At 37.1% G+C, this 26,831-nt stretch overlaps 1 protein-coding gene across 1 annotated transcript; it reads left to right on the forward strand.

Annotated features, from left to right (window-relative positions):
• Nucleotides 1–24,218: 24,218 nt before the first annotated feature.
• LOC149230371 (uncharacterized) lies at nucleotides 24,219–24,956 on the forward strand. The gene has a single exon (XM_089381296.1). The coding sequence runs from the start codon at nucleotides 24,219–24,221 to the stop codon at nucleotides 24,954–24,956; it is 738 nt and encodes a 245-aa protein (XP_089237422.1).
• The last annotated feature ends 1,875 nt before the right edge of the window (nucleotides 24,957–26,831 follow it).

The raw sequence follows: 26,831 nt of genomic DNA on the forward strand, positions 1-26,831 counted from the left end.
GATCTCTCCTTTATCACGGTAAAGGAAGTACAAAATCAAGGGAGCACCCTTTGCTATTGATCTCAAAGGGGCGGCGAATAAAAATAAAGAGAGCAGTGGACAAGAAGTACGGAGAAAATGCAGACAACATAGGTAGTTAACAAGAAGTATGGAGAAAATACAGACAGGGGGAGTAGTTGTCGGAAGAAGTACATATCAAAGTACTTTCATCAATAAAAAATGTTAATATTGTTGAAAATAGTTTCTATTGATGTCAAAGGTTGTCCATATGAAAGAAAAATTTAAATAGTTAGATAGCATATTTTGAGACCTTTCCAACAATATATGGCACACCTTATGGAAATATTGGTTTTGGATTTTTTATCACCCATTTAGATACTCTATATCTGAATGCATTTTTACTTTGATAACCTAGCCCAAATGGGAGCATGATATATATGTTTGGAAAGCTTATTCTGAGACCTTTCCAACAGTATATGGTCATCCCTCTAAATCCTCACAGATAAGGAGAAATGATTTTTTGAATATTCATTATACAATTTGTCAATTTCACAAGTCAGTCCAACCAATGGCCCAAGTTGGCCCAATGTTGACCCCAAATGCACTATAAATAGTTGTGTGAAGGATCATTTCTAGCCACTCTCTTAAGCATCTCGTATATGTCTAAATAAGTGAAGAGAAGAAGGAGTTCTAAGGTTCATACCTCATGAACTAGAAGTGAAGAGAAGTTGAATTGGAGTCTTTTGTGGAAGGGCATTGGCATATTCATTATACAATTTGTCAATTTCACAAGTCAGTCCAACCAATGGCCCAAGTTGGCCCAATGTTGACCCCAAATGCACTATAAATAGTTGTGTGAAGGATCATTTCTAGCCACTCTCTTAAGCATCTCGTATATGTTTAAATAAGTGAAGAGAAGGAGTTCTAAGGTTCATACCTCATGAACTAGAAGTGAAGAGAAGTTGAATTGGAGTCTTTTGTGGAAGGGCATTGGCACATCTTTTGAAGGGTTTTTGGCATTGTTCTTGGGAATGGTTCTAGTTTTTTTAAGGTTTGGTTTAAGGGTATATTTTTGGAGTTTTTCAGGGCCAAATTCAAGAACCTTGAAGGCCAAGTTTGTACCTATTGAAGCCAAAGTAAAGGAGGATAAGTTTTATCTTTGTTTAGGTCGAGTTACAAGCATGTCTTGGAGACCAAGCTATGGTACAGAAGGGGGATAAGTTCATACATTTTATAGGTTGAGTTATAGACATGTCTTGAAGGTTGAGTTTTGGTACAAAATGAAGACAAGTTTCGTCTCTGTGAAGGCCAAAGTTTGAGGGTCGAGATATGTTTTTTTATAAGGTTGAGTTATGTTATTTGAAGATCTAATTCAGGCTTGGTTTGAAGTCCAAGTCCTAGTGCCTTGAGGGCCAAACTAAATGTTTTGACACTAGTCTTGTGTGAAGGAGAGATGAGAAAATTCCAAGAGGATAGAATTTCTTTGACTAAGGATTGATTCCTGAAAAATAAATAATTTGGAAGTTGGATCTCACTGAGGATTGGTGTCTTCATCTCCTTGACAAGTTGGAGCCTTAAATATTTGTAAATTAGTGATTACAAGAGTATTGGTGTCCTCATATCCTTAACATTTTGAAGTGTATTAAATTTGTAAGTTGGTGCTTACAAAGGATTGATGTCCTCACAAATTATTGTAATAAATTGAATATTTTTAAGTGTTTCATCTTCAAATTTTGACTTTCTCTTTAATTTGTGTGTTCATACAATGTGGATGATTGATTATGTGATATGAATTAATTTTTTAAAGATTAAATAAGTAAAAAAATTGTTAGAAGTAATGAAATATTGATTCAACCCACCTCTCAGTATTTCCAAACAATCATTGGAAAGCATCCAAAAGGATTCTTTGATATGCAGGGTACAATTTAGTTCAGGATGCATTCCAGTTCAGGGGGGTCTCCTCTGTTGGTCGGTTTCATTGATTCAAGTTGGTTTGGGGACCCTGATGATCATAATTATACCACAAGTTATGTTTTCAATCTTGGTTCTAGACCTATTAATTGGGCTCGTAAAAAGCAACAAGATTTAGCTCTTTCTTCAATAGAAGAAGAGTATCGAACAACAGTTACCGCAAGTCAAGAAGTCTTGTGGCTTTGATAAATATTTTTATAGTTTGAATTCAAGCAACAAAATGTGCCACCTTTTGGTGTGATAATCAGATTAAATCCAAAATCACTAAAGATCTAGTTTAGCATCAATGCAACAAACACATTAATCTACAAATGCACTTCATCGGAAAATTCATTCATGATTGAGTTATTAAAGTGCACTTTTTCCTATAGATGATCAAGTTGTTGACATTAATCTCTTATAAAAGAAAATATTTCTACACTTTGATATATTTTAGGAGTTAAAGAAGTTGTCATTAAGGGGGGATATGCTCTAATGCCTCCTTCTTTCTCCTATTGTGTGACCTTTTTAAATCATTCAATCCTATCCTAATTTTTCCATAAGAGGGGATGTTAGGATATTTAGACACTTAGGAGTTAGTTAAGTTCAACTTGGTCTAATGTGTTTATTAGGTGAAAATGTGTTTCTTAGAGTGTTTATATAGTATGCATTAGTTAAATTATAATCTGATGGCCACAATATGTTCTAGGCATAGAGTAATCCAATAACTCATATTCTCCTTGATATTAATGGTTATTGATCTGTGGTGTAACATCCGATTGGGCCATGATATTTATTTTAAAAACATGGAGGTTCATGGCCAATGATCGATTGTGAGAAATCTCTTATGTAAAATATATTATTTTGCATGAATAAAATTATCTCAAGTGGTGACATTGGCTAGGGCCATGGAATGTTCCCCTTTCAAAGGTTTTTAACCACACAAAAATGTTGGCATTGTGATATTTGATTTGGTTGTGTGAGTGGTTAATAAATGTGTTCATCATGTATGAAATACGTTGTTTACCCTAACATAGTGAAGTAGGTGTTGATTTGTTTATTTAGCAAATTATTTCCTTGGATACATTCTCTACTAATTATTTGGAGAAATTTTTACCATTCACCAAGATGGTTAAAAATACCTATAAAAGTGTTGCAACTTAAAATATTAAAATTGACTTTGAACGTGTTCAATTTTTTGAAGAAGGGAAATTTGGCTTCATGGCTCACTTGCATTATATAGAACTACATACCTCTCATCAAACTCCTGGTCTCTACACCACTCTAGAAACATAAAGTGGTCTTCCAAGGAACGCTTATGAACCTTCCCCTTGGGTGTATAACATGTTATTGAATTTGACCACCCTAAAGGCCCCATATCAATATCACCATTTTCAAAAGTCAAGGATTGGAAGGTTGTTGGAGGAACTCTTGAAAGTTGGGATAATCACTATAAGATACTTTATGTGGTCCAAGCTCTTAAGGAAAAAATACTACTCTTGACACCTTCCTATCGATTATAGGGTACTATATCAAATTACTATAATAAAGTCTCATTACCTTGCATCAGTGAATTGATGGATGAACTACATGGTACTAGGGTTATTTTTTTCTTAACCAATCTATGGTTAGGCTATTATTAGATACCTATACAATTTTGAGACCAAGATAACACTTTGCTAAGGACCCATAGAGGCCATTACCATTTCCAAGTGATTCCATTCAACCTCTATAATGCTCATACTACATTTCAAGATTTAATGAATAAATTTTCAAGCATCTCCATAAGTTTGTAATTGTCTTATTTGGGAATATCCCCATATATATTTGAAACCTCTTAAATCACTTTGAACATTTTAATTTTATACTAGCCACTTTAACAGAAGAGAAATTCTATTCAAAATAACCTCTGTGTAGGCTTGCATGTAGTCTCCTGGAGTAACTTGGTCATATTCTATATGCAAATATTGTTTACTCTACCCAAAAGATTCAACCCTTTTAAGAGATGAAAATCCCCAAAACACTGAAGAATATTTGGAGTTTTTTTATCTTCACAAGGTTCTACCACATATTTGTACAAAAAATGTTTTTTATTGCTAATATTCTCACTAATTGAACCAAGAATAATGCCTTCACTGGTTCGTTGAGGCACAAGTATATTTTCAAAATGTGAAGGAGGCCCTTGCTTCAATTCCACTACTTGATACACCTAATTTCACTCAAGACTTCATAATTGAATGTGATTTCTTCTATGTTTGGACTTAGTATAATGATCTCACAAAATGATAGAATCATGGGCCTCTTAAAAAAAAAAATGACAACATACAATGCAAAAATTCAGCCATAGTTCATGTCATGGCCAATTTGCACCATTCCTAATTGGTAATAAGTCATAAAATAAAACTAACCACTTGATTCAAGTCCAAATACTTACAAACACACAAAACTCTTAACATGGGAGCAACATAAATGGATATATCACCTTAAAGTGTAAGACGTTGAAATCATCTATAATAAGGGTAAGAGACCATTTCTCTTAATGTTTTATCTCAATAGGTTGAACCACCACCTTCAACTTCTCTTGGATACAAGATCTTGTTTCAAAATACGTAATGGATCCTAACATGGTTCAACTTTAGTAGGAAGATATTGATAGAAAGAAGAATTAGTTTTGGACTATCAAGAATGGCATAATCCTCTTTAAGAATCATGTATTTTTATGACATGGCTCTCCTCTTATACAACTAGATCTTTGACATATATATGCATCTTCTTTGATGAGTCTGTTGAGGCTTCCAGTAAGCTTACATGAATGTTTCTTACTTGAAAATTAGAGAATGAAGTCCATTATTGTATGTTAGAGCTTATGACACTAGTTAATGCAACAAGGTAGAAAAAATTTATTATCTTCGACTGCTCCAACATAATTACATCCCTAGTCAAAGACATGAAGAATTATCTATGGAATTCATTGCCTTTCTACCACTCTTTGAAGGTAAAATGCAATAAGGTAGAAACATTTCCTTACCTTGGTCTCCTCATGTAGCTTCATCCCTAATAAAAATAATAATAATAAGTAGATTATATAGACTTTTATTGTTATATTTTGTTACCATAGTTAGTCTTCATAATAAAAAATGTTTGTCATTGATATATTTGATTTAATGAAATTATTATTTGTCAAGCATGTTCTTCATGTTCATTATTGTCAACAGAAAAACTATGAAAGGCATGTTCTTCATGACCTTAGCAAAAAAAAAAAAAAAAAAATCAATTTGTATTTTTGCCTCCATAACTGACCAAGTCGACCTTCCCAAAGAGACACCCATTTGCATCACTTGAAGGCTATAAGTATCCCATTCAATCTCCTTCCAAGAGCACGTTTGATTATGATTATATCTATGTTATAAGAGGAGAAGATATGGAGTATAAAGGCTGCAAATAGAAGGAAGAAATACACTTTATTTTCCCTTGCTCTAGTGGAAAAAGAAGGTTTAGTTTTGGAAGAGTTTTTATGGCATATTTTATGTGGTATAGTGATAAGTCTGAGGAAGAGTTACACGCTGAATTTTGGCCCTCTTGTAGATCTAAAGTAGACCTTGTTGCAGAGATATTGTGGACGGATTTAATGACACTTGTCTTAGAATTTGTGGAGGGTTGTCTTGGCTCTTAGTGGATGGTCATATTGCTTCTATGCTAGTCAGTTTGTCTATGACTTTGATGTCTCTTGTTGATTGATTCTACAAGGAAGGATTGCTAGGTTTTTCCCCCATGTGGATTTTCCCAAGGTAAAATCTTGTGTTCTTTTTGTGGTTGTCTCTTCAAGATCCTAATATCATATATTATTGATGTCTTCTGTATAATTTCTTAATTATGGAATAATGAGTAATAAATAAGAATGTGGAAAAGTCAAAATAATTAGAAGTAATTATCTATACAGAAGACACCATAAAAACCAACAAGGTATCAGAGCTTATGGTGGTCAAGAGCAACCTTGAAATTGTAGTCACCTCTGTTTAGTTCAAGAACTCATTCAAATGAAGGACAAAATTATTTACTATTCAGCTCGAAAATATATTAAGGAGTATACCTAAGCCCTATTCTTAGACCTTCAAATATTTATATAGGGAAAAAATTAAAAAGGCCAAAATAGCCTCAAAAGTTCACTATAGTAAGGCCGATAAAGGGAAATATTTGTTAAATATGAAGGTTAAAGGTTCACGAGTTTAGTTAAAGGGATATATCTACATTTTGTTTTGATTTGAAACTTGTCCTTGTGATTTGTTCTGAGAATGATTTCTAAGTCAACAATATCATTTACATATGCATGAGATCTATCCCTCTAATCTTTGAAGTATGGAAGGAACTGTACTCAAAAATATAGATTGATCAAATGACAATTTTGAGAAGAAGGATGATAAGTTTAAAGTATTAAAGTTATATAAACTACAGTGACGAGTTTGACAAAGAATTCAATCAAAACATAAACTTGTGATCAAGGTCGAGATTCATCACAAGGAAATAAGTTGTATCTCTTTGGAGGAAGAAGCTTAAAGAAACCTAAAGAATCCTTTGTCTTTAATAAAGATAATCAAATCAAATATGAGGACCGAGACATACAAGGAAATCAAAATGTTTGTTTTAAAAACAAGTATGAGGACTAAGACACACAAAGAAATGAGAAAAGCAGTGAATTTTTAAATCTTAAAAGAATCAAGCCATTTGCAGCCCAAGCAATTCAATCATGACATACCATATCCTATTATTTAAAGGAAAAATATTATTGTACTAGGATCCTGTTGGAAATAATACTGAGAGGGGGGGGTGAATCAGTATTATCAGGAAAACTTTTTCATTTTATGCTCAGAAACATATACGCTACTTCAGTTAAGTGAAACAGCGTGTACACGCTACTGTGTCTAAAGAAACCAGCGTATAACAAGAAAACTTATGATTCAGTAGCTTATCTTCAGTAAATGCATCAGGACATTATTAACCATGATAGTAAAACAGGTGCAGTATAACAGAACAGATCATCACACAAAAACCACACACATGAACACCATGATATAAGGTGGAAACCCAATGTGGGTGAAAACCACCTGCTGCAAGTCGTCTCTATCTTTCTTTAATAAAAACTTCAGTTTACAATCTTTTGTACTGGTGCAGCCTTATACCAGTACGCAGGCTACAACCTGCAGAAGGCTTCAACCTTCTCTCGTTCTCCAAACTTCCTTGGAAGGGAGCTCCAACCCCCTTTGCTCTTGTACTAGCTAAGATACTAGTACGTAGGTGCTGGCCTACAATCTTCTTTCCTTCAGGTACCACTTTTCATACATTTTCAGACTGGATATTCCTGAAGCACAGCATTACAATCTGAAGACCACAATTCATTCAACTTTCATAACAGATCATTGAAGCACAAAATAACCAATACTAGCATCATCAATCTTTGAATCACTGAACCACTGAAACCCTGTCAACACCAGTCACCAGAACATAGAGCAGACTACAGAACTCTGCAATAGCAGTCAGACCCAACTGCAACCCAAAAAATCAAACTTCAAAGATATACGCTACTTCAATGAGAGAAACCCGCGTGTACACGCGCTTTTACCAAAGACAACCTGCGTACAGATCTAAAAATAAATTCTCTTAACTTGCAGCTGTACCAGACATCAGTTAGATCCAGAACATAACATTGCATCAGTATGCAGATCTAGAAATACGCATAATCAACCATATCATAATAGTGCATTTCAAACCATTAGATCCCGATCTGTCCTTAGATCTAGTCTTCCATCAACCGGTGTGATCTCTCCTTAGCTTAGATCAAGCAACCCAGAACCTGCATACCAGATCTCTTACTTTTTCAGATATTCAAGACTTTTCAATTGTACTTGCCTAATGATCTTCTTCTCCTTATATAGCCTTAGGCCTTGCTCAATACCAAGGGCCAAAACCATCAACTTCAAAACTAGGGATCAACACGTCTGTCGAGATGCTTTGGTCCAAAGACATAGGCTCAAGTACCGAGGACTAACTACCACGGACCAAAGGGAAGCTTCTCGACATGTACGCCCTTTTCTGTTCATGAAGCTGCATGTATACGCGACTTCGTATATAGCGAACCTGCGTATCCGCGACTTAGTATATAGCGTACCTGCGTGTATACGCACCTTTGGCTTAATGAACCTGCGTATATGAAATTTCTCTTCATACTTGTAGTCTGGACTGAGATCTGTCATCAAAGAGAGTTGCCATCAAGGACAACACCTGTATCGTAATGCCACACCTGTGCCAAAATGCCAACAATCTCCCCCTTTGGACTTGATGGCAACCCCAAGATCCTTAGGATCATTCTCCCCCTTTGTCATCAAGGGCAAAGGGCTGTGCTCCCCCTGAGTACATGCTGATATCTCTGCTTGGCTGTGCTGAAACATGCTCCCCCTGACTGTAGGCAATATCTGCAAAAGATGTTCTTCAAAAGAACCAAGACTTATACACCATAAGGGACCTTCCTATCACCAAAAGACTCAATACATACATCCATACTCCCAACCAAGAGGGGATACATCAGAAAGTTACATATAACAACCAATTATATTACATCATTCATCCCAGGCATAGTGGGGAAACCAACATAGGCCGTTACATGACCTTGACACCATAAAAGAGATAAAAGATGACATAGAGACAAAAAATCTAGACCAAGACTTATGAAAGTCACCAGCAGCATCTGATAAACATCTTTTAGATCAGCAACCAAGATTTCCTCCTGTGCTCCTTCTCCTGAAACCAACAACAGTTGTGAACTAGAACCAAAAGTATCTAAATGCCAACAATGCTTTATTAGACTTTAAGCTGCTCCCCCTGAAACTGTGCCTGAAGGACTCTGGCATACCCATCTCAGACCTTCTTCAACCAGAATCTGCCCTTGCTGTTCAGAACTCCATATACGCGGCTTCACCTGCATAAATCAGTGTATATACGCGAATATCCCTTATGAAACACGCGTACACCATATACGCGACTTTCCCCGCATAAATCTGCGTATATACGTGGATACCCCTTACGAAAATCGCGTATACCAACTTTTCTGTAGAATAGACAAGCTTCAACAGCAGGATGAAGCATCAACTACTCCCAGCTTTTGTCTGAGATATTCAAAAGTTTCCATGGGCAGTGGTTTTGTGAGAATATCAGCAACTTGTTCCTTAGAAGGAACATACTCCAACTTGACCTTCTGCTCAAGCACTTGTTCCCGGAGGAAGTGATACTTGATTGGTATGTGCTTGGTCTTTGAGTGCATGACTGGATTCTTTGAAATGCTGATTGCACTTGTATTATCACATAAGATAGAGACTGGTGGAGTGTAAGTGATTTGAAAATCCTGCAAGGTCTGCATCATCCAAAGGAGTTGTGTGCAACAAGATGCCGCAGCCACATATTCTGCTTCAGCTGTAGATAAGGCAATCGAACTCTGTTTCTTGCTGAACCAAGATACTAATCTGGAGCCCATAAAGAATGCACCACCACTTGTGCTCTTCCTGTCATCCACGCTTCCGGCCCAATCTGCATCTGTATAAGCATGAAGTGTGAGATCTGTATCTCTAGGATACCATAAGCCATAATTTTGTGTCCCTTGAAGATATTTGAAAATTCTCTTCACTGCCTGAAGATGAGTCTCCTTTGGATTTGCCTGAAATCTTCCAACTATTCCGACTGCATGCATGATGTCAGGTCGGGTACCTGTCAAATAAAGCAAACTCCCAATCATGGATCTATAAGTTGGTTGATGAACTGCTGCTGATTCATCATTTGCACTAAGGCTGCATCCTATAACCGTGGGTGTACATACTGGCTTTGAATCTTCCATGCCATACTTCTTCAAGATCTGCTTGAGGTACTTGGTTTGAGACAAGAAGATACCTCCTTCATTTTGTTGGATTTGCAATCCAAGAAAGTATGTCAATTCCCCAAGTAGTGACATTTCGAATTCTTTCTGCATAACCAAGGCAAAGTTTTGACTCATAGTCCCTTCATTTCTGCCAAAGATAATATCATCTACATAAACAACAAGTATTAGCAATTTGTTATTTTCAACTTTTATATAGAGATTGCTATCTGCTGATCCTTTTGAAAAGCCTTGTTGGTGAAGATATTTGTCCAACCGATAGTACCAAGCCCTTGGAGCTTGTTTGAGACCATAGAGAGCCTTTTTCAATCTGCATACAAGGTTTGGATCATTCCCAAGAATGAAACCATCTGGCTGTTCAATATATACTTCTTCTTCTAAGTCTCCATTCAGAAAGGCTGATTTCACGTCCATTTGAAATACCTTGAAGTTTTGAAAGCTTGAGAGAGCAAGGAACATTCGGATGGCCTCAAGTCTTGCAACAGGAGCAAAGGTCTCTTCAAAATCTATTCCTTCTTGCTGCGCATACCCTTTACAAACAAGTCTGGCCTTGTTTCTAATTACTTCTCCATTTTCATTCAATTTATTTTTGAAGACCCATTTTGTCCCTATGACATTTTTATCTTTTGGTCTAGGAACCAATTCCCAAGTGTTGTTCTTTTCGATCTGTTCAAGTTCTTCATCCATTGCTTTGACCCAGCATTCATCTTTGCATGCCTCTTTCACATTTTGTGGTTCAGTGGAAGAGAGTAATGCTAAATAGCTTGAAGCTTCTGCAATTCTTCTTCTTGTTTGTACTCCTGCTTCTTTCTGCCCCACAATCTGAGATTCTGGATGATTCTTTTGAACATATCTGGATGGAGTCTTCTCTTCTATTCTTGTCTGCTCCTCTGGTTCTTCTTGAGGTTCTTCTTCTTCTTGAGGTTCTTCTTCTTCATCATTCTGCCTTTGAGGGTAGCCTTCATCTTCTTCAATGTCTTCATGATGAACTTGCCTAGGAATATATCCCTTCTCATCAACCACTACATCAATGCTGTCAACAATTCTGCCAAGTCTTTTATTGTAGCACTTGTATGCTTTGCTATGTGGAGAATAACCAAGAAGGATGCCTTCATCTGCTCTTGGTTCAAGTTTGCCAAGTTGCTCATCAGTATTCTTAATATAACATTTGCTCCCAAAGATTTTGAAGTGCTTCACCGAAGGAGTCTCACCACTCCAGAGCTCATGAGGTGTTTGAGTGCTGTTTACTCGGACATTTGTTTTGTTAAGAATAATAACCGCAGCATGTGCAGCTTCACCCCAGAAAGTTGCGGGAGTACCTGATTCATCAAGCATAGCACGGGCCATTTGTTGGATTGTTCTGTTCATTCTTTCCACAACCCATTTTGCTGAGGAGTTCTAGCTGTAGAGAATTCTCTTCTTATCCCATGTTCTTCACAGAAATCGAAAAATTCGTTTGAGGTAAACTCCCCACCTCTGTCAGATCTGAGGCACTTAATTTTGTGTCCTGATTCATTTTCAACCAAGGCTTTGAAGGATTTGAATTTTTCGAATGCTTCATCTTTGTGCTTCATAAGCCCTAACCAGACAAACCTGGAGAAATCGTCAATGAATAATATCAAATATTCTTCTCCTCGTGGTGTCCTTTTCCTAAATGGACCACATACATCTGTATGGACTAGCTCAAGAGGTATGCTGGCTGATCCTTCCTTCTCTGGAAAGTTAGTTCTGGTTTGCTTTCCAAACTGACAAGATTTACATATAGTGTTGTCTGGAATTTTGATATCTGGAAGACCACGAACTGCCTGATATTTGCATGCTTTCCTTATTTGTGAAAATCTTAGATGCCCCAACCTCTGATGCTATAGCCAGTGTTCATCATCCTTGCTCAAATAGCATTGTTGTGGTCCTTCTTCAAATATGTATAGATTATTTGGAGTCCTTCTTCCTTTGATCACTGTTTTACCTGTATCAAGATCACGAACACATCCATTTGATCTAAATATTACCTCTGTTCCTTGATCGCACATCTAACTGACACTCAGAAGATTATGCTTCAATCCATCAACATACAAAACATTTCCAGCTTTGACCTTCTCTTTCAATGGAGCAACACCTTTTCCTTTTATGGCTGCAGAGATATCGTTTCCAAAAGAAACTTTCTTCCCTTTTTCTAATGCGGTATATGACTCAAGCTTTTCTTTGTCCCCTGTCATATGCTTCAAACATCCGCTGTCAATGTACCATAGACTTTCTTGACCTTCTGCATAAAAGGCTATCCCACATCTTTCTGGTTGCGGTTCCTTTATTCTCCATGTTCTGACATTTGAGGTTTGTTCCTTCTGAGTTGTCTTCCGGAACCTGCTCCTGCATTCAGAGTCTTCATGACCAAAGTTATTACAAATAGAGCATTCAACTTCATTTTCAAGAACCGAAAAGTTGTTATAAGTCCTTTTCATGGTTCCAGTCATTCTCCCTTGCTTTTGAGCTTCTCTAGTCATGATTGTCTTGTAGGCAACACATTGAGCTGCTTTGTGACCGAAGTTATGGCAAGAAAAGCATTGGCCATTAAAGAAACTTCTGCGATAATCAGATCTATCGTCCAACCGATTGTAGCTTCTATTCACATTCATTCTTGGAGCAAATTGGGAAGATTTTACCTGTGGCTGATTGTAGCTTCTGTTTGTCCTTAAGGCAGTTTGTCCCCGAATTTCTTGATGGTCTTTATTTGTTCTTGAGGTAAATTGTCCCTGATTCACCTGATGACTTTTATTTGGCCTTTGCTCGCTTCTCCTTGCTGCATCAAGATAACTTTTAGAGGTAGAGGCTTGAGATGTTTCTCCATTATATCCAAGACCTGTCTTGATCAGAGGAGATCGCTGCACATTGATAATCTCATCCAAGGTTTCAGATCCTTTAACAAATTTAAGATTAATCGCTTTTGTTTTCTCAATCTCCTTTCTAAGACAAACAATCTCACATTCCAATTTTTCAAGATGTTTTTCCTTTTCAGCTAGTTGACATTGTAGAGAATCAATAATAGCACTCTTCTCTTCTAAGCAAACTTTGAGATCTTTCATTTCTTCACAAAAGCCTTCTACATCTATAGCATCCATATAGTCATCATCTTCAAAAGCCATTAAAAGTTTATATCTATTACCTTGTTCATCTTCATCACTATTTGAAAGACCATCACTATCTTCATGAGTGTAATAGCTTTTCTTCTTTTCATTTTGTTTCTTGTTCCATTTAACAGGTTCCTTTCCCTTGTCATTCTTATCTTTGTGAGGACATCTAGCAGCATAATGACCTACTCTTCCACAAGCAAAGCATTTAAAAGGTAACTTACCTCTGAACCTTCCAGAACCCCTTTGAAGATTTCTGACAAAATTTGATTCTTCTTCTTCATCTTCTGGCATGTGACTTGCTTCATAATAATCTTCTTTGCCTGAAGCCTTGAAAGCAGCTTCTCTTCTGTCTGATGGACCTCCCTTTCTCATTTCATAAGCAGTTAGAATTCCATGAAGCTGAGACATAGTAAGAATTCGTAGATTTTCCTTTTCTTCTATTGCAGACACTTTAGATTCAAATTTGGGGGACAATGATCTTAGAACCTTTTCAACCACAATAGCCTCTTTTATTTCTTCACCCAAGTTTTTCATGCAATTAACAATCTCATCAACTCTAAGGAAATAGTTAGCCACACTTTCATCATTATACATTCTGAGAGTCTCATACTTAATCCTGAGAGTTTGAAGTTTAGCACGCTTTACCTGTTCGTCTCCTTCATAGCTCGTGACAATCTTGTCCCATATTTCTTTTGCAGATTTATAGTGCATTACCTTCATGAATTCCGATTGGGATATACATCCCAATAGAGTACTGACTGCTTTCGCATTTGTTTCATATTTCTTTTTCTCGTCTGCATCTGTAGGAGTAGCTGAAGGAAAAGTGTAGCCTGTCTCTACGATGTCCCAAACTTCTGTACCAAGAGATTGAAGATAGGCAGTAACTCTTACCTTCCAATAATTGAAGTTTGTCCCATCAAAAACCGGTGGCCTGATTGATGCTTCTCTCTCATAGTTGCTCATGATGAACAATCTACCTTCAAGCGATCAAGCTTCTCTGAAGGACCTGCTCTGATACCAATTGTTGGAAATAATACTGAGAGGGGGGGGTGAATCAGTATTATCAGGAAAAAAATTTCATTTTATGCTCAGAAACATATACGCTACTTCAGTTAAGTGAAACAGCGTGTACACGCTACTGTGTCTAAAGAAACCAGCGTATAACAAGAAAACTTATGATTCAGTAGCTTATCTTCAGTAAATGCATCAGGACATTATTAACCATGATAGTAAAACAGGTGCAGTATAACAGAACAGATCATCACACAAAAACCACACACATGAACACCATGATATAAGGTGGAAACCCAATGTGGGTGAAAACCACCTGCTGCAAGTCGTCTCTATCTTTCTTTAATAAAAACTTCAGTTTACAATCTTTTGTACTGGTGCAGCCTTATACCAGTACGCAGGCTACAACCTGCAGAAGGCTTCAACCTTCTCTCGTTCTCCAAACTTCCTTGGAAGGGAGCTCCAACCCCCTTTGCTCTTGTACTAGCTAAGATACTAGTACGTAGGTGCTGGCCTACAATCTTCTTTCCTTCAGGTACCACTTTTCATACATTTTCAGACTGGATATTCCTGAAGCACAGCATTACAATCTGAAGACCACAATTCATTCAACTTTCATAACAGATCATTGAAGCACAAAATAACCAATACTAGCATCATCAATCTTTGAATCACTGAACCACTGAAACCCTGTCAACACCAGTCACCAGAACACAGAGCAGACTATAGAACTCTGCAATAGCAGTCAGACCCAACTGCAACCCAAAAAATCAAACTTCAAAGATATACGCTACTTCAATGAGAGAAACCCGCGTGTACACGCGCTTTTACCAAAGACAACCTGCGTACAGATCTAAAAATAAATTCTCTTAACTTGCAGCTGTACCAGACATCAGTTAGATCCAGAACATAACATTGCATCAGTATGCAGATCTAGAAATACGCATAATCAACCATATCATAATAGTGCATTTCAAACCATTAGATCCCGATCTGTCCTTAGATCTAGTCTTCCATCAACCGGTGTGATCTCTCCTTAGCTTAGATCAAGCAACCCAGAACCTGCATACCAGATCTCTTACTTTTTCAGATATTCAAGACTTTTCAATTGTACTTGCCTAATGATCTTCTTCTCCTTATATAGCCTTAGGCCTTGCTCAATACCAAGGGCCAAAACCATAGAAATCCAATACCATCAACTTCAAAACTAGGGATCAACACGTCTATCGAGATACTTTGGTCCAAAGACATAGGCTCAAGTACCGAGGACTAACTACCACGGACCAAAGGGAAGCTTCTCGACATGTACGCCCTTTTCTGTTCATGAAGTTGCGTGTATACGCGACTTCGTATATAGCGAACCTGCGTATCCGCGACTTAGTATATAGCGTACCTGCGTGTATACGCACCTTTGGCTTAATGAACCTGCGTATATGAAATTTCTCTTCATACTTGTAGTCTGGACTGAGATCTGTCATCAAAGAGAGTTGCCATCAAGGACAACACCTGTATCGTAACGCCACACATGTGCCAAAATGCCAACAGATCCCTGAATAAGTTGTGTTCAATACTCAAGATATTTACAATCAAGCTAATGTTATTAGGGAGGTACATGTTGTTGGTGTTCGACCTCTTGTTGAGGAGGATTTTATATTAGTAATTTTTTCCTTCATAATGTCAAACTTGAATGAAATACGAATGCATTGTCCTAGAGTTTATGCTTGATAAAGGATCTTTGTCATATAGCTCACCTTGTTGGAGTAAGTCTGTTCTAGACTGGGCAAACTTAAATAAAAATGAGTGATCTACAAACCTTGGTGTAACCTCAGTATTATCATTACTATGATGATAAGCTCATGAACTAGAAACTAATGTTTTTTTTATGAACCTTACATTAAGTTATCCCATTGGAAGATCCCTGAACTTGATTAGTTGCTAAAGCATGAATATATGGAAAGATGATTTGCCTCTAATGATAAAAGGATACTACTATGAGAAACCTTATAAACTTACAGTAAAGAAGAGACTAATCTTCTCTTCACTATTGGAGATTGAATTAATCATAAGAAAATGAGGCATTTTCACTGAAATGTTACTTGAGTTGAAAAGCTAAGAATAAAGGTATGGTATCCCTAACCTTGTTTAGAATATACTTAAGCATGGGAATTGTATGGATATGTTGGACTTGCAAGAAGTGCAAGTGTTTCAGAAAATTGAAAATATTGAATATAGAGAAATTCTAGGGTTTTACACATTTGGACATCTAGTGTTTGTAAACCCTAGCAAGCAATATGTGCTTGAATAAGAAAACCCTAGGATTTGTGGAAAAAACCTTAGGATTGATCGTTTCCACTAAAAGAAGAAAGCCTGGTCCATGCAAGGAAGGTATAACATCATGCTAATGTTGAAGAATGTTAGGCCCCTATACTACTAGTGTAACGCCTTATTGTTATTAGTACAACCCCCTTACTATAATTTTGTACCCATGTAGTCCCCATATTGTTATTATTATGCCCCATAGAAGCCCACTATTGTTATTATTGTGCCCTTATATTATTATTGTTATGTCGGCTCTGATTATATTATGACCCCTTAGAGTCCTATATATAGAAAGGAGGTCTTGTCATTTGTATCATCCAAGAATAGTTCATTTGCGTAATGTAAAGGAGGTTTCCCCCTCGAAGAGGCTTATTTCTAAGGCATTGATTTATCTTCTCTAACTTTTTGTGAGCTAGTTTCATAACATTTGGTATCAGAGCTTTGGATTCTAGGGTTTCACTGCTCGAAACAGGTCATCATGGAATTTTCGTTATAACATTTTTTCTACGATGTTTTAGAAGCTACAAAAAAAAACCATTTGAGATGAAATCTCTCTAAACCTTGGATCCGAATTTCAGATCTTGTCTCGCTATATTTTAGGATATATGATATGAGGAAGTTAGGGTTTTTTGCAAGCTCCAGAATTTCATCTAAAATAGGTCATCGTGGAATTTTCGCTATAATGTTTGCGCTATGAAGTTTCAGAATGTAAAACAAAAACCCATTTGAGTAGAAATTTTTCTGAACCTCGGGTCCAAATTTCAGCTCTTGCTTTGCTATATTTTCGGAGATACAGTCCAAGACATTTAGGGTTTCTGCAGGCTCCCGAATTACATCCCAAACAGGTGACCTGGGGAAAATAGTCATAACTGTCTCTCTGAGCATCAGAGTGAAATTTCGTCAGAAGTTACAGAAAGAGGACGGATTGTAGTTTCCTGTATATATTTTTCAAATCCAAAGGTCAAAACAGTGACACGTGGCACTTCATACAAGTTCACTCTTCTGAAAAGGTATATAATCACGTCATCTTGGGAGATTATTCATAACTCTTTCTTGGAGAATCTAATTTCAATCATACTGGTAGCATTGGAAAGAAGACGCAGAGGGCTACTACAATTCACAATTTTAGAACTGGAAGATCTGAAATTACATAGTTATATTCATTTCAAAATCGAGCTCCTAAAATCAATAAAAGGCGATATGAGGAAGTTTGATGGCAAGGATCCGATAAATTTGATACTACGGATGGAGCAATATTTTGATCTACATGAGATGCAACTATTACAAAAGGTATATATTACATCTTCATATTTTGAACCGGACCAATTTTTATGGTATAAAGGGCTTTTTTCTTGTAAACCACTTGTTACGTGGTCAATTTTCACATAGGAAATGATAGAACATTATGAGGATACAAAGAGAAACACCTCCTTTAGCCAATTGATAAATATCAAACAAAAGTGTTCAATGGCAAAGCACATTGAGGACTTTCAAAAATTGAATATAAGGGTAAATGATATTCCAGAGAAGCAAAGGATTGATGTCTTCATAGGTGCTTTAAAGGATAACATTCAACATGAGGTTCGTCTTTGGGAACCTGATTCATTGGAGAAGGCATTCAGGTTGGCAAGAAAAATTGAAAGCAAAATTATGGAAATAAGGAATCCCACCACTCACGACTATAATTATGGAAATGTTTTTTCTCCTAGCCTTCCACAACCTACAAGCTTTGCACCACAACAATTGGAAGAAAAAAGAGAAAAAGGGCTTTGTTACAATTGTGATAGCAAATGCACTAAAGGTCATAAGTGTGCTGAGAAGAAATTATTTTACATAGATTATGAAGAGGAGGAAGAAAAGGATCAAGAAACATCAAAAGAAGAGGATATACACCAGGAACCAACCCCAGAGAAAGAAGAAATTAATTTGACCATATCTTGTAAAGCATTGGCAAGAATTACCACTCCTTAAACTCTCAAGATAGAAGGAAATATCAAGAAGAAAAAAACTTCAAGGAGTGAAAGATCACATCGAGAAAGAAGAAATGAATCCAACCATATCTTGTAATGCATTGGCCGAAATTACCACTCCTTAAACTATCAAGATAGAAAGACATATCAAGAAGAAAAATGTTCAAGAAGTGAAATATCACATCAAGCATCAAGAAATGAATCCGACCATATCTCGTAAAGTATTGGAAGAAATTACCACTCCTCAAACTCTTAAGTTAGAAGGACATATTAAGAAGAAAAAGGTTCATGCAGTAAGAGATCACATCGAGCATCAACAACAAGTTCTCCAAATTTTAAAGGATAACGCCACTTTGGTGCAGAATCGAATGAAACAACAGGTAGATCAACATCGCATCGAAAAAAGTTTTGATGTAGGTGATTGGGTATTTTTACGGCTACATCTCAAGCAAGCTATTTATGAGAACGAAATGTTGGAAATACTACATGCACTTAAGAAATGGTGACCTTCCCCAATGGAAAGACACTTCAAGGTAAAAATGGATCATGATAGTCTTAAATACTTTTTAAAACAAATATTATCTTTAGAAGAACAGAAAAATGGGTCACAAATAGGTTGGGTTATGACTTTGACATCATCTACAAAAAAGGGAAGCAAAAGTTTGTTGCAAATACACTCTCAAGAAAGGATGGGGATGTGGAAGCATTATTTTGTGCTATTTCTATTATCCAACGAGATTGGATAAATGAAGCAAGGGATGAACAGAAGAAGGACGAAGAAGTGTGGCCACTCATTCAAAAGTTGCAGAAGATACCAATTCAAACAATATTGCAAGAACTTGAATATGAAGGAAAAATCATATTGGAACCTGGAGCAGTCACAGAAACAAGAACTCGACAGCTACGAAATCGATCAATTTCAGAGTCTCATCAAGTGGAAGAACTTACCCGTTGAAGATTCCACATAGGAGGACAAGAATTTTATACAGAAGCATCAAGAACTACTCAAGGGTTGAGGACAACACTTTTTGAAGGAGAGGGGCATGTTAGGCCCCTATACTACTAGTGTAACCCCTTCTTGTTATTAGTACAACCCCCTTATTATATTGTTGTACCCATGTAGTCCCCATATTGTTATTATTGTGCCCCATAGAAGCCCACTATTGTTATTATTGTACCCTTACATTATTATTGTTATGTCGGCTCTGATTATATTATGACCCCTTAGACTCCTATATATATAAAGGAGGTTTTGTCATTTGTATCATCCAAGAATTGTTCATTTGTGTAATGTAAAGGAGGTTGCCCCCTCGAAGAGGCTTATTTATAAGGCGTTGATCTATCTTTTCTATCTTTTTGTGAGCTGGTTTCATAACAAAGACAAGGATGATGAATGCAAGAAGGTTAATATTAAGAGGGAGCTAAAATTCAACTATAGTTCTCAAAAGATAGGTATTATATATCCCTCCTCCTTTATTATTACAGTTGTTATTATTTTTTTTTGGTCTCTTGTCTTTGTATCCTTCACTTGGTTGTAATCATTCTTCCATGAAATCCTAGTGAGGATTGCAGGTTAATGGCAAGGGATGCCTAGGCTCTAGCAACAAATGAAATAAGTAGAAGAAAGAAGCAAAGCAAGAGGACTCTCCAAAATCACTAAAAGGATATTGGTACTAGATGAAACCCAAGTTCAGAGGGAGTGAGTAGTTTGAAGTATGCCTTGATTGTGACTAAGAAAAGATCTAGCATGTTGCAGATAATAGCATCGAAGCAAGATTTGAGAAGGTTCTCCCAAAAAGAGGGAGAGGATCATGACAAGATGTTTGCCTTAGTTGTAAGAATTACCTCAAGTTTTTTAAGAACATGAAAAGAAGTCTCATGATTGAAGAAGACTTTGTAATTTAGCATGGTTGAATGGATCAAGGATGATCCTATATGATTTGTCTTTGACGAAAGAAGAAGGACTCGTGTGTCAAAGGGAGCAACTGTGGAGAAGGTATTGCTTCCAGAGGGAATAGTTAGTAATCCCTATTTTGACCTCAAAAGGAGTTGATATCAAATTTGATGACAGGTTCCTAGATAATGAACTTTCAATGTGAGAGGGAGCATCCAGTCAGAGTGACCTGAAAGCATTTGTGATAATGGATCATGTGACGCTGCAATGATTTCCAGATTCAATTTTTCTTTAGTTTGGGCTCTGTTATAATTTCTTGGATGAGCATGAAGCAATATGGAAAAGGTCGAGTACTATATTGCAGTTGAATTGGCAAGCTGAGAAGTAGTATAAATTTTGAGGCTACTTGTAAGTTTTGATCAAGTGTAGGTGATGACCATGATGACAGACATGGTGCATAAGGGAGCAGTCAAGCTCGAGTAGATCTCAGTTGGTGAGAAGATTGCTAATATTCTTACAAAGCCTATTTATAGAGGGAAATTTGTGCACTTTCCAGACAAGCTTGGGCTCATGGAGAACACCTTTCATTGAGAGAGATAGCTAATGTGAAATCATTATGAATGGGAATTCTCCCTATGTCTTCATGGCCTTGGTTGGAGAATGATTTGATATTCTCTCTCTGTCATTATGACCTTGGTTGGAGAAGTTCTCCCTATTTCATTATGACCTTCGTTGGAGAATGGTTTGAAAAATTAGATAGCATCATGGACTGACATTCTTTTTGTGTCATGTAATTTGACTTGATTAGGGAGGTTATCCTTGTGTCAAGTACATAGGCCTAATTAGGAAGAATGGTTTGGCGCATTGACATTCTCCTTGTGTCAAGTAATTTGACCTGATTAGGGAGGTTATTCCTATGTTAAGTACTCTGACCTGATTAGGGATAATGGTTCGGATATGACATACTCCATGTGTTAGTTGACCATCGGATGGAGTATGGTCCTACAGGTTGTATCCACCCATCGTCGTGCTCTGATCTCTTTCTAGAGTGAGCTTGTTTATCATTGATGAGGCTTTTGGTGTTTCACCTAGACTATGTATATAGGTGTTTGATGGCGAATCATGATTATGTTGATGTTGGTGATTATAATATTGATTGTGATGCTTATCTTAATCTAGTTCCTTCCTTCTAGAATATTTCATCTTAAGAACATCGTGATAAGTCATTACAAATACCTCCCTAGTTAATAGGGGATGTTGAATTTTGTAACTATGGTTGGTCTTCATAATAAAAATTATTTATCATTGATGTATTTGATTTAATAAAATTATTATTTTTCAAGCATGTTCTTCATGCTCATTATTATCAAAAGAAAAATTATGAAAGGCATGTTCTTCATAACCTTTGCAAAAGAAAATTTTGAATTTTGAATTTGTATTTTTACCTCCACAACTGACCAAGTTGGCCCACCAAGCCATCATGTCAGCATGCCCAAAGAGACACCCATTTGTATCACTTGAAGGTTATAAGTATCCCATTCGATCTCCTTCTAAGAGCACTTCAGATTATGATTATATCTATATTCTAAGTGAAAAAGATAAGGAGGATAAATGTTGAAAACGGAAAGAAGAAATATACTTTATCTACCCTCACTCTGGTAGACTGAAAAAGGAGGCTGTGAAGTCTGAGGATGAGTTGCAGGTTGAATTTTGGCCCTCTTGTAAACTTGAAGCAAATCTTGTTGTAGAGATCTTGAGGATAGATTTGAGGACACTTGTCTTGGAATTTGTGGAGGGTTGGCTTGGCTCTTGGTGGATGGTCATCTTGCTTCTATGTTGGTTAGTTTGTCTATGACTTTGATGTCTCTTGTTGAATTGATTCTATAAGGAAGGATTGTTGGGATTTTCCCCCATGTGGGTTTTCCCAAGGTAAACTCTTGTGTTCTTTGTGTGGTTGTCTCTTCATGATCCTAATATCATATATTGTTGATGTCTTTTGTATAATTGCTTAATGATGGAATAATGAGTAATAAATAATAATGTTGAGAAGTCAAAATAATTAGAAGTAATTATTTGTATAGAAAACACCATAAAAATCAGCATTTATTACAAAAAACAATGATACAGTAAGGGAATCATTACATATTTGTACCCTTATGTCTTGCTAACAAATAACTCCTAGTGTAGATAAGTTCTCCAATGTAAAATTCAAATGAGAGATAAATCACACCAAAGTGTTTATTTTCTACTAAGCCAATACAACCCATGAAAACAAGTGATGACCCCAAAGAAGGCAATGGCCTAGACATAATTTAACAACAATTGTGCGATGTAAAATCCTCCAGACATAATTACCAAACTCAAATAGTTAGCATTAACAACCATTAAGGTAAAATACACCCTTAGCCTCCTCTACATATTTAAAAAACACTAATGAATTTTCCTATTGCTCTCATTAAATCACAAATCCAAAAATAATATTTCTCAAGGAAACCAGGTACAAGAATCCAACACCCTTACTTGAGGCAAGCTTTACCCTTTCTTTTTTTTTTAATCTTTTAAAAGTAACAACCCATTCCCAAGAAGGTCCCTTGGATTTCCATCTCCTTCACTAAATAAACTTGGGGAGAAATTGGTTTTAGGAGTAAAAACGCTAATGTCATAAATTGGGTATTTGGTGAGTCAAATTCAACCCCTAAATCTACTTAGGAACCGTTTTCATGAGTAATAAATCAACATATTCCTCCAAACTGACAAGGCATGCTTTAGGGTAGTTATCATCATTGTGGAAGTCCTTTTTATGGGGGTGTTTACCACTTTTTTAAGGCAAATACACTCTCTTTGTTGCAATCAATTGTTTAACCAAGTAAACGCATTTCCTCTTTTTAACCAAGTTGAAGCCTTTGAAGTTGTTGATTTACACTTAAAAATGCCTATAAGCTCCATGGATTCTCTAACCTTATCGTTAGCAACAAGGATTCCAAGTTCTTAGGCTTATGAAATGAAATTTAAATTAGTAAACAATACTTACAATACACTACATACCCTCTTCAAAGAAATTAGCAAACAAGGTAGTTAATCACCGTGTAAAAAGGTCTAATCAAATATACACATATGATGTCTAATCAACTATACACATATGATGAACCATCTAAAATTCCCTGTTTAAAGGCCAAAATTGAAACCCCTTAGAGAACTTTTTCCTTTCCCCTGTGTTTCAATTATAACGTCCTAAACCAAAGGAAAAAGGACATTGTGAAATCTTATTGGGTTTTAATATTAATATGAAATGAACATAGTCAAGAATCATGGCATTTTCAACAAGTGCATATCCAATTTTTATTACTATCATATATTCTCTAATCAAATTTGGCATTCACTTTCACTAATTAATAAAAAATAAAATTAAAATTAATCACATTTCAATATTTTTGCTATCTAATGTTACATTTACATAAATTAAAATTTTAAATTTAGAATTAATATTAATTAAATAATATTATTTTATATTTATAATTTCAAATAATTTTTTTATGATAATTAATAAAATTAATTTTATAACTAGGTATGCACATGTGAGGGGTTGTTGGAACGAAGTTCTGCAATAGTTTAGGTTTTCGTCAATCCCTGCAACGGAGCTCTGCTCTGAGCACGGCGCGTCTACTACAAACCTACTGCAAACCCTGGCGACTATATACGCCATCGAATAGTACAACCATCATGGAGTCCCTTCGTGGGGGGACTCTGAGCCTCCCCCCAATGAGAACAATACGACTCAAACTAAGAATAGCTCTAATGGGGCCTCCGCATCGAACCCGCCTGTCATCACGACAAAGCAGGCAAACTAGAACAACAATGGAACACAGAAAGGACCGCAAGGAATAGAGGCAACGCCCCAGAGCGGATCGCGAAACACAGCAGGAAATGATGAGGCTCCCAAAGCAACCTCTGTGACCTGCAAACCTATAGCATCAGAACGACCAAAGATAGAATTACCTGGACAAAGAATCAATACCCAAATCCAGTACATGAAAGACCATGCTCTCATTGGGAAATTTATTAGATTTTGGCCAACGGAGAAAGCCTTGCAGGGATGGATCGCTGCCAAATGGAAACCCAAAGGGCATATCACCCTGCAGCTGGGACCAAAAGGGTTTTTCACAACGGTCTTTAACTGTATAGAAGACCGAAATAGGGTCATCGACGGCGACCCCTATTTCTTTAATGCTGCAGGCCTGTACCTGAGAGATTGGATCGAAAGATTCAATCCGGACAAAGAAGATTTGAGCTGGGCACCAGTCTGGATCAGGTTATATTCCTTGCCTTTGGAATATTGGGATGCAGAATCACTAACAGACATTGGAAACGGCCTGGGGGAGTTCATTAAAATAGCAAAAGAAACAAAACTCAAAAGATACACTTCATATGCACGCATCTGCGTCTACATGCATCTGAACAAAGCTCTTCTAGATTCGGTAAGTCTATATCATGATGATTTTGAATGGATCCAGACTATATATTATGAACATGTTCCTTTCAGATGTAGGAAATGTCACGCCCATGGGCATCTTTTCTGTGACTGCCCGCTAAATGCTAAGCCCTCCTCCAATACCTCCTCTAAGAAACCTGATACCGATGGTTTTACAAAAGTGAACAATCAGAAAAGGAATCACAAAAAACCTGCAATGCACCCCAAAACTCCCCTAGTCAGCACCTCTACTCCCTCATCTAGCAATAGCTTCGATATCCTGGCTCAACCAGCATAAATGGCCTCTAAACCCCCCATGCATTTTGATGAGCCTCCAAAATCGCCCTCTGTCTCCCTTCACACCGATTCAAGACTTGCAAAAAAACCCTCGCGAACCAAAGATTTTCCCCTCTCCTCCTCAATTATGGATGCTGCTTGGAAACCTAATGGTATGGACATAGACATTTTGCTGCATGAACCCAATCTTACACCTAACTTCCCGGCGGAAAGCAGTGAACCCAATCATATGGAAGAAGAGCCGGAAAGTATAGACATAGGAGATCTGGATATATTTGGCCTTGAACAAGCCTGCAAGAAAAAAGAATTTGACAAAATCCTGGCAAGACAGCTAGAAAGTCTAGAGGTAATTCTATCTAGAGCACATCAGCAGCGAACTTTAGGAATCCAACCAGGAAGTCAGTGGGACGGGAAGAATCTACCCAAAGATACCAAGAAAAGGGGGAGAAAGATAGATTTACAAAGAACAATCCTCATTGGGGAAATGCTGGTAGAATCAGGAAGATACTCCAAACTAACAAAGTACTACAGGCCGCTCCCCAACCCTGAATAATGAAGCTCACATCTTGGAATTTAAGAGGGCTAAATAGCCCTGGGAAATACAGAATGATTAAAAACATGATACAATAGGAGAAACCTCAAATTTTCTTCATGCAAGAGACTAAATGTAATAGTACCATACTTGGCACCATTCTCACAAAAGCTTGGCCAGGTAGTCAAACTGTAGCAGTGGACGCTCAGGGAGCCTCAGGAGGAATTGCAATAGCATGGAATGCACAGGTCATCACGCTCACGGACATCCATGCGACCCATCACTTCATACAAGCTACTTTCCATATCATCGGGACCAATGTGCATGGTCATCTCACCAATGTTTACTTTCCCCAGGAAGCAGTGAACAAATCATTAATTCTGAATACGCTAACTTTGCTCAATTCCACCCGAATCCACCCTCTCTGGATAACTGGGGGCGACTTCAATATGATCACTAAATTAGAGGAAAAAAGAGGGGGTTGAATCAAACTGGACACTGAAAGCGATCACTTCAAGGATTTCATCCAAAACAACTGGCTCATTGATCTTCCTTTTAACAATGGAATCTATACATGGAATAACAAAAGATCCAGCTCCCAACAGATTACCTCCCGGCTGGATCGATTCCTGATTTCAGACAATGCTATCCACCTTGGAGGGGACTTCTCAGCCTCAATCTTACCTCTTACTGGAGCAGACCACTGGCCCATCTCACTTCAATGGCAAAGACCCAGAATAACCACCCAAAGACCCTTCCGCTTTGAAGCTTTCTGGCTTACTCATCCAAACTTCAACGATCTGGTCCATTCGGCATGGAAAAGCTTCATACCCCCAGCAGGAACAAAAATGTTTCAATTCCAGCAAAAACTCAAACATCTCAAAATGCACATCAAGCATTGGAATCATGCCACCTTTGGAAACATTTTTCAAGCTCAAAAAGCTCTAGCTCAGGAAATGGGGAAAATCCAGCAGACCATCATTACTAAAGGAAGGACTGAAGCACTTTTAGAACAGGAAAAGAACCTTCAGAATCAGATAGCAGAAAGAGAAAAGCAAGAGGAAATCCTCTGGAAACAAAAATCTCGGGTAAGATGGCTAAAAGAGGGCGAGTGGAATACGAAATTTTTCCACCGCACCACTATACAGAGGAGAATGCATAACATTATTACCCAAATTCAGAATCAGCAGGGAGAAAGACTGGAAGAACATGAGGATATTGAAAAAGAGCTCCTCAATCACTTCAAAGAAGTTCATCAAGAACCTCAAATTAACAGACAGCCAGCTATAGAAAGGATTCTCCAGCACATCCCGAAAGTGATAATAGATGAACATAATCAACTGC

The sequence above is a fragment of the Pinus tabuliformis genome, chromosome J, assembly GCF_031772625.1.
Source record: "Pinus tabuliformis cultivar Carrire ecotype Pingquan chromosome J, CPIR1, whole genome shotgun sequence".
Taxonomy (NCBI): domain Eukaryota; kingdom Viridiplantae; phylum Streptophyta; class Pinopsida; order Pinales; family Pinaceae; genus Pinus; species Pinus tabuliformis.